This window comes from Coturnix japonica, chromosome Z (genome assembly GCF_001577835.2).
Source record: "Coturnix japonica isolate 7356 chromosome Z, Coturnix japonica 2.1, whole genome shotgun sequence".
Classification (NCBI taxonomy): Eukaryota; Metazoa; Chordata; class Aves; order Galliformes; family Phasianidae; genus Coturnix; species Coturnix japonica.
In genome coordinates, this window is record NC_029547.1 from 22,176 (window position 1) to 31,946 (window position 9,771).

The 9,771-nt window shown below is 52.3% G+C and overlaps 1 protein-coding gene across 2 annotated transcripts in view; it reads right to left on the bottom strand.

The window, feature by feature from the left end:
* Positions 1-9,771, bottom strand: part of TCF4 (transcription factor 4) — a 58,614-nt gene that overhangs the window by 7,509 nt on the left and 41,334 nt on the right. For both annotated transcript variants that reach the window (XM_015848235.2, XM_015848234.2), the window contains exons 7-8: positions 4,135-4,186; positions 3,953-4,035 (exon numbers count right to left, since the gene is read on the bottom strand). In XM_015848235.2, coding sequence (XP_015703721.1) covers positions 3,953-4,035; positions 4,135-4,186 — 135 coding nt within the window. The remainder of the gene's footprint in view (positions 1-3,952; positions 4,036-4,134; positions 4,187-9,771) is intronic.

Consider the following 9,771-nt stretch of genomic DNA (forward strand, 5'->3'; position numbering starts at 1 on the left):
CCATAGACCCTATAGGACCCTATAGACCCCATAGAACCCCATAGAGACCCCATAGGACCCCATAGACCCTATAGGGACCCCATAGGACCCCATAGGACCCTATAGACCCCATAGAACCCCATAGGACCCCATAGGACCCCATAGGACCCTATAGGCCCCATAGGACCCCATAGGACCCCATAGAGACCCCATAGACCCCATAGGACCCTATAGGACCCCATAGGACCCCATAGACCCTATAGGACCCCATAGAGCCCCATAGAACCCCATAGACCCCATAGGACCCCATAGGACCCTATAGACCCTATAGGGACCCTATAGGGACCCCATAGACCCCATAGACCCCATAGAAACCCCATAGACCCCATAGAGACCCCATAGAGACCCCATAGGACCCTATAGACCCCATAGAACCCCATAGGATCCCATAGAACCCCATAGAACCCCATAGAGACCCCATAGGACCCTATAGGACCCTATAGACCCCATAGACCCTATAGGGCCCCCATAGGACCCCATAGACCCCATAGAAACCCCATAGGACCCCATAGACCCTATAGAACCCCATAGAGACCCCATAGGACCCCATAGGACCCCATAGACCCCATAGAGACCCCATAGAGACCCCATAGGACCCCATAGACCCCATAGACCCTATAGGGACCCTATAGGACCCCATAGAGACCCCATAGACCCTATAGGACCCCATAGGACCCTATAGGACCCTATAGACCCTATAGGACCCTATAGGACCCCATAGAGACCCCATAGAACCCCATAGAGCCCCATAGAGACCCCATAGGACCCCATAGACCCCATAGACCCTATAGGACCCTATAGACCCCATAGGACCCCATAGAACCCCATAGAGCCCCATAGACCCCCATAGGACCCCATAGACCCCATAGAGACCCCATAGGACCCTATAGGGACCCCATAGAACCCCATAGAGACCCCATAGGACCCTATAGAGCCCCATAGAACCCCATAGAGACCCCATAGACCCTATAGGGCCCCATAGGACCCCATAGACCCCATAGAACCCTATAGGACCCTATAGGACCCTATAGGACCCCATAGGACCCCATAGACCCCATAGAACCCTATAGGACCCTATAGGACCCTATAGGACCCCATAGGACCCTATAGGACCCCATAGACCCCATAGAGACCCCATAGGACCCTATAGGACCCTATAGACCTATAGGGACCCCATAGGACCTATAGACCCATAGACCCTATAGGACCCCAGACGAGAACCCCATAGGACCCCATAGACCCTGATAGCGACCCCCATAGGACCCATAGACCCCATAGGACCTCTATAGGGACCCTATAGAGCACCCCATAGAAACCCCATAGAAAACCCATAGACCCCATAGACCCCATAGGAACCCGCAGTAGAGACCCCATAGGACCCCATAGGGACCCCATAGAACTCCCATAGTGACCCCATAGGACCCATAGAACCCCATAGGACCCCCATAGGAACCCCATAGACCCATAGGACCCCATAGACCCTATAGGACCCCATAGAACCCCATAGACCCTTATAGGACCCTTATAGTGACCCTTATAGACGCCCATAGAACCCCATAGACCCATAAGGACCCTAGATAGAAAGCCCCATAGACCCGTATAGGGACCCCATAGGACCCCATAGAGACCCCACAGGACCCCATTAGAAACCCTATAGTACCTATAGACCCCATAGACCCTATAGACCCTATGAACCCATAAACCCCATAGGACCCCATATGACCACGTATAGGGACCCTATAGGACGCCCATAAGAACCGCCAGTAGACCCCATAGAACCTCCAATAGTAGCCCCATAAGGACCCCATAGACCACCATAGAAGAGCCCCGATAGGACCTATTTAGAACCCCATAGACCCCCATAGGACCCCACAGACGCCCATTAGACCCCATAGGACCCCATAGACTCCTATAACCCCATAGAGACACCCATAGGACCCTATAGGACCCCATAGACCCTATAGGGACCCTATGACCATAGAACCCTAAAGAACCACATAGGAACCCATAGAACCCCATAGGACCCCATAGACCCTATAGGGACCCGTATAGGGCCCATAGAGACCCATGAGACCCATAGGGAACCCCAAGGACTTAGACCCCATTAGATGGACCGTATAGGGACCCCAGTAGGACCGGCTATAGGGACCGGCTATAGGACCCCATAGAGACCCCATAGGACCCCATAGACCCCATAGAGCCCCATAGAGCCCCATAGAGCCCCATAGACCCCATAGAAACCCCATAGAAACCCCATAGACCCCATAGGACCCCATAGGACCCCATAGAACCCCATAGAGACCCCATAGGACCCTATAGGACCCCATAGAACCCCATAGGACCCCATAGAGACCCCATAGAACCCCATAGACACCCCATAGGACCCCATAGACCCTATAGGACCCCATAGAACCCCATAGAGCCCCATAGAGACCCATAGAGACCCATAGATCCTATAGGGACCCCATAGGACACTATAGGACCCTATAGACCCCATAGAACCCCATAGGACCCCATAGAGACCCCATAGGACCCCATAGACCCCATAGGACCCTATAGGACCCCATAGGACCCTATAGGACCCCATAGAACCCCATAGAGACCCATAGAGACCCCATAGAACCCCATAGACCCTATAGAGACCCCATAGACCCCATAGACCCTATAGAGACCCCATAGACCCCATAGACCCTATAGGGCCCTATACGACCCCATAGGACCCTATAGGACCCTATAGGACCCTATAGACCCCATAGACCCCATAGAACCCCATAGAGACCCCATAGGACCCTATAGGACCCTATAGAAACCCCATAGGACCCCATAGACCCTATAGGGACCCTATAGACCCCATAGAACCCCATAGAGACCCTATAGACCCTATAGGACCCCATAGACCCCATAGAGACCCCATAGAACCCCATAGACCCCATAGGACCCCATAGGACCCTATAGACCCCATAGACCCTATAGGACCCCATAGACCCCATAGAGACCCCATAGACCCTATAGGACCCCATAGGACCCCATAGAACCCTATAGGACCCCATAGACCCCATAGGACCCCATAGGACCCCATAGACCCCATAGAGACCCCATAGGACCCTATAGACCCCATAGAACCCCATAGGACCCCATAGACCCTATAGGGACCCTATAGGGACCCCATAGACCCTATAGACCCTATAGGGACCCCATAGAGACCCCATAGGACCCTATAGGACCCCATAGAGACCCCATAGGACCCTATAGGACCCCATAGAACCCCATAGGACCCCATAGACCCCATAGAACCCTATAGGACCCTATAAGGACCCCATAGACCCTATAGGGACCCCATAGGACCCTATAGGACCCTATAGACCCCATAGAGCCCCATAGAAACCCCATAGACCCCATAGAACCCCATAGACCCTATAGGGACCCCATAGGACCCTATAGGACCCTATAGGACCCCATAGGACCCTATAGGGACCCCATAGACCCTATAGGGCCCCTATAAGACCCCATAGAGCCCTATAGACCCCATAGGACCCCATAGAAACCCCATAGACCCCATAGACCCCATAGAGACCCCATAGGACCCTATAGGACCCTATAGGACCCTATAGACCCTATAGGGACCCCATAGAGACCCCATAGAGACCCATAGAGACCCCATAGAGACCCCATAGAGACCCCATAGACCCTATAGGGACCCCATAGGACCCCATAGACCCTATAGAGACCCCATAGAAACCCCATAGAGACCCCATAGGACCCTATAGAGACCCCATAGAGCCCCATAGAACCCCATAGAGCCCCATAGGACCCCATAGACCCTATAGACCCCCATAGACCCCATAGGACCCTATAGGGACCCCATAGACCCTATAGGACCCTATAGGACCCTATAGGATCCTATAGGCCTTACCAGTCTCTCATGGGGGTGGCCGTAGCCGTAAGCTGATTGGTTGATTCCTCCCGCCGCCGTCCATGGGTCGCCATGATGGTTGTCTATATATGGGCGTCTCATTAGCATATGGTAATGAGCCCTTCGCATAGACGTATATGGATATATTTAAATGGTATGCTAATTTTTTTTATGCTAATTACCTTGCATATAAAATGAGCTGCTCCGGCTGTAGTCTCCCGGGCTGGCGTAGACCTGGAATAGGATTCTATGGGGTTTCTATGGGGTTTCTATGGGGTTTCTATGGGGTCTATGGGGTTTTATGGGGTCTATGGGGTTTCTATGGGGTCCTATGGAGTCCTATGGGGTCTATGGGGTTCTATGGGATCCTATTAGGGTCCTATAGGGTCCTATGGGGCTCTATGGGGTCCTATAGGGTCCTATGGGGCTCTATGGGGTCCTATGGGGTCTATAGGGTCTATGGGGTCCTATGGGGTCTATGGGGTCCTATGGGGTCCTATAGGATTCTATGGGGTTCTATGGGGTCTCTATACGGTCCTATAGGGTCTATGGGGTCCTATTAGGGTCCTATAGGGTTCTATGGCGCTCTATGGGGTCTATGGGGTCCTATGGGGTCCTATTAGGGTCCTATAGGGTCTATGGGGTCCTATTAGGGTCCTATGGGGTTCTATGGGTCTCTATGGGGTCTATGGGATCTATGGGGTCCTATGGGGTCCTATGGGGTCTATGGGGTTCTATGGGGTCTTATAGGGTCCTATAGGGTCTATGGGGTCTTATAGGGTCCTATAGGGTCTATGGGGTCCTATAGGGTCCTATAGGGTCTATGGGGTCTATGGGTCTCTATGGGGTTCTATGGGGTCCTATTAGGGTCCTATAGGGTCCTATGGGGTCTATGGGGTCTACGGGGTCTCTATGGGGTTTCTATGGGGTCTATAGGGTTTCTATGGGGTCCTATGGGGTCCTATGGGGTCTATAGGGTCCTATGGGGTCTCTATGGGGTCTATGGGGTCTATAGGGTCTATGGGGTCTCTATGGGGCTCTATGGGGCTCTATGGGGTCCTATTAGGGTCCTATAGGGTTCTATGGGTCTCTATGGGGTCCTATGGGGTCTCTATGGGGTCTATGGGGTCCTATGGGGTCTATGGGGTCCTATGGGGTTTCTATGGGGTCTCTATGGGGTCCTATGGGGTCCTACTAGGGTCCTATAGGGTCCTATAGGGTCTATGGGGTCCTATGGGGTCTTATAGGGTCCTATAGGGTCTATGGGGTCCTATGGGGTCTCTATGGGGTCCTATGGGGTTTCTATGGGTCTCTATGGGGCTCTATGGGGTCTATGGGGTCCTATGGGGTCCTATAGGGTCCTATAGGGTCTATGGGGTCCTATTAGGGTCCTATGGGGTCTCTATAGGGCTCTATGGGGTCCTATAGGGTCTATGGGGTCCTATGGGGTCTCTATGGGATCCTATTAGGGTCCTATAGGGTCCTATGGGGTTCTATGGGATCCTATGGGGTCTCTATGGGGTCCTATGGGGTCTATGGGGTCTTATGGGGTTCTATAGGGTCTATGGGGCTCTATGGGGTCTCTATGGGGCTCTATGGGGCTCTATGGGGTCCTATAGGGTCCCATAGGGCTCTATGGGGTCTATGGGGTCCTATGGGGTCTATGGGGTCCTATGGGGCTCTATGGGGTCCTATAGGGTCTATGGGATCCTATTAGGGTCCTATAGGGTCTATGGGGTCCTATGGGGTCTATGGGATCCTATTAGGGTCCTATAGGGTCCTATGGGGTTCTATGGGTCTCTATGGGTCTCTATGGGGTCCTATAGGGTCTATGGGGTCCTATGGGGTCTCTATGGGATCCTATTAGGGTCTATGGGGTCTCTATGGGGTCTATGGGGTCTCTATGGGGTCCTATAGGGTCTATGGGGTCCTATTAGGGTCCTATAGGGTTCTATGGCGCTCTATGGGGTCTATGGGATCCTATAGGGTCCTATAGGGTCTATGGGGCTCTATGGGGTCCTATGGGGTCTATGGGGTCCTATTAGGGTCCTATGGGGCTCTATGGGGTCCTATGGGGTCTATGGGGTCTATGGGGTCTTATGGGGTTCTATGGGGTCCTATGGCGTCTATGGGGTCCTATGGGGTCTCTATGGGGTCCTATGGGGTCTATGGGGCTCTATGGGGTTCTATGGGTCTCTATGGGGTCTCTATGGGGCTCTATGGGGCTCTATGGGGCTCTATGGGTCTCTATGGGGTTCTATGGGGTCTATGGGGTCCTATGGGGTCCTATGGGGTCTCTATGGGGTTTCTATGGGTCTCTATGGGGTCTCTATGGGGTCTTATAGGGTCTATGGGGTCCTATAGGGTCTATGGGGTCTATGGGGTCCTATAGGGTCTATGGGGTCCTATAGGGTCTATGGGGTCCTATGGGGTCTCTATGGGTCTCTATGGGTCTCTATGGGTTCCTATGGGGCTCTATGGGGTCCCTATATGGTCTATGGAGTCCTATGGGGTTCTATAGGGTCCTATAGGGTCCTATAGGGTCCTATAGGGTCTATGGGTTCCTATGGGGTCTCTATGGGGTCCTATGGGGTTCTATGGGGTTCTATGGGATTAATAGGGTTTTAATGGGGTTCTATGGGGTTCTATGGGGTTCTATGGGGTTCTATGGGGTCTCTATGGGTCTCTATGGGTCTCTATGGGGTTCTATGGGTCTCTATGGGGTTCTATGGGGTCTCTATAGGGTCCTATAGGGTCTCTATGGGGTTTCTATGGGGTCTATGGGGTTCTATGGGGTCTATGGGGTCCTATGGGGTCTATGGGGTCTCTATAGGGTCTATGGGGTCCTATTAGGGTCCTATAGGGTCTATGGGGTCCTATGGGGTCTCTATGGGGTCCTATAGGGTCTATGGGGTCCTATGGGGTCCTATGGGGTCTCTATGGGTCTCTATGGTGTCTATGGGGTTCTATGGGGTTCTATGGGGTTCTATGGGATTAATAGGGTTCTATGGGGTTCTATGGGGTTTAATGGGTTTTAATGGGGTTCAATGGGGTTTTAATGGGTTTTAATGGGGTTTAATGGGGTTTAATGGGGTTCTATGGGGTTTAATGGGGTTTTAATGGGGTTCTATGGGGTTTAATGGGGTTTAATGGGGTTTTAATGGGTTTTAATGGGGTTCTATGGGGTTTAATGGGGTTTTAATGGGGTTTAATGGGGTTTAATGGGGTTTTAATGGGATTTAATGGGGTTTAATGGGGTTTTAATGGGGTTCTATGGGGTTCTATGGGGTTCTATGGGGATTTATGGGGTTTAATGGGGTTCTATGGGGTTCTATGGGGTTTAATGGGGTTCTATGGGGTTATATGGGATTTAATGGGGTTCTATGGGGCTCTATGGGGTTTAATGGGGTTTTAATGGGGTTTAATGGGGTTTAATGGGGTTTAATGGGGTCTCTATGGGGTCTCTATGGGTCTCTATGGGTCTCTATGGGTCTCTATGGGGTCTCTATGGGTCTCTATGGGGTCTTATGGGGTCCTATGGGGTCTCTATGGGGCTCTATAGGGTCCTATAGGGTCTATGGGTCTCTATGGGGTTCTATGGGGTCCTATAGGGTCTATGGGGTCTATGGGGCTCTATGGGGTCTATGGGGTCCTATGGGATCCTATAGGGTCCTATAGGGTCTATGGGGTCTCTATGGGGTCTCTATGGGGTTCTATGGGGCTCTATGGGGTCTCTATGGGTCTCTATGGGGTCCTATGGGGTTCTATGGGGTCCTATGGGGTTTCTATAGGGTCTATGGGGTCCCTATAGGGTCTATGGGGTTTTATGGGGTCTATGGGGTCTATGGGGTCCTATGGGGTCTTATAGGGTCCTATAGGGTCTATGGGGTCTATGGGGTCCTATGGGGTCCTATGGGGTCTATGGGATCCTATAGGGTCCTATGGGGCTCTATGGGTCTCTATGGGGTTCTATGGGTCCTATAGGGTCTATGGGGTCTCTATGGGGTCCTATGGGGTTCTATGGGTCTCTATGGGTCTATGGGGTCCTATGGGGTCCTATGGGATCCTACTAGGGTCCTATAGGGTCCTATAGGGTCTATGGGGCTCTATGGGTCTCTATGGGGTCTATGGGATCCTATAGGGTCCTATAGGGTCTATGGGGTCCTATGGGGTTTCTATGGGGTTCTATGGGTCTCTATGGGTCTCTATGGGTCTCTATGGGTCTCTATGGGTCTCTATGGGGTCCTATGGGGTCTCTATGGGGTCCTATGGGGTCCTATGGGGTCTTATGGGGTCTATGGGGTCCTATGGGGTCTTATGGGGTCTATGGGGTCCTATTAGGGTCCTATAGGGTTCTATGGCGCTCTATGGGGTCTATGGGGTCCTATAGGGTCTCTATGGGGTCTATGGGGTCCTATGGGGTCTCTATGGGGTCTCTATGGGTCTCTATGGGGTCTTATGGGGTCCTATAGGGTCTATGGGGTCCTATTAGGGTCCTATAGGGTCCTATGGGGTCCTATGGGGTCTCTATGGGGTCCTATGGGTCTCTATGGGTCTCTATGGGGCTCTATGGGGTCTTATGGGGTCATATGGGGTCCTATAGGGTATCTATGGGGTCCTATGGGGTTCTATGGGGCTCTATGGGGTCCTATAGGGTCCTATAGGGTCTATGGGGTCCTATGGGGTCTCTATGGGTCTCTATGGGTCTCTATGGGGTCTCTATGGGTCTGTATGGGGCTCTATGGGGTCCTATGGGGTCCTATAGGGTCCCTTAGGGCTCTATGGGGTTTATGGGGTCTCTATGGGGTCTCTATGGGTCTCTATGGGGTCTCTATGGGGCTCTATGGGGCTCTATGGGGCTCTATGGGTCTCTATGGGGCTCTATGGGGCTGCCCCATAAGTACTCACGGATGAGGGTAAACCAGGCGGGACCTTGCGGACTCTCTTTGCTTGGAGGTCTGGAAACAGGAAGTAGGCCGCAAGTAAACAGGAAGTAAACAGGAAGTAAACAGGAAGTGGGTAGGGAGTAAACAGGAAGTAGGCCGCAAGTAAACAGGAAGTAGGCCCGAAGGAACCAGGAAGTAAACAGGAAGTAGGCCCGAAGGAAACAGGAAGTAGGTAGGGAGGAACCAGGAAGTAAACAGGAAGTGGGGGGGGAGGAAACAGGAAGTAGGCCGGGAGGAAACAGGAAGTAGGCCCGAAGGAACCAGGAAGTAAACAGGAAGTAGATAAGGAGGAAACAGGAAGTAGGCCGGGAGGAAACAGGAAGTAGGCCCGACGGAACCAGGAAGTAAACAGGAAGTAGATAAGGAGGAAACAGGAAGTAGGCCGCAAGTAAACAGGAAGTAGGCCCGAAGGAAACAGGAAGTAAACAGGAAGTAGGCCCGAAGTAAACAGGAAGTAGATAGGGAGGAAACAGGAAGTAGGCCCGAAGGAAACAGGAAGTAGGCCCGAAGGAACCAGGAAGTAAACAGGAAGTAGATAGGGAGGAAACAGGAAGTAGGCCCGAAGTAAACAGGAAGTAGGCCGGGAGGAAACAGGAAGTAGGCCCGAAGGAAACAGGAAGTAGGCCGGGAGGAAACAGGAAGTAGATAGGGAGGAAACAGGAAGTAGGCCGGGAGGAAACAGGAAGTAGATAGGGAGGAAACAGGAAGTAGGCCCGAAGGAAACAGGAAGTAGGCCCGAAGTAAACAGGAAGTAGGCCCGAAGTAAACAGGAAGTAGGCCCGAAAGAACCAGGAAGTAAACAGGAAGTGGGGGGGGAGGAAACAGGAAGTAGATAGGGAGGTAACAGGAAGTAGGCCCGAAGGAAACAGGAAG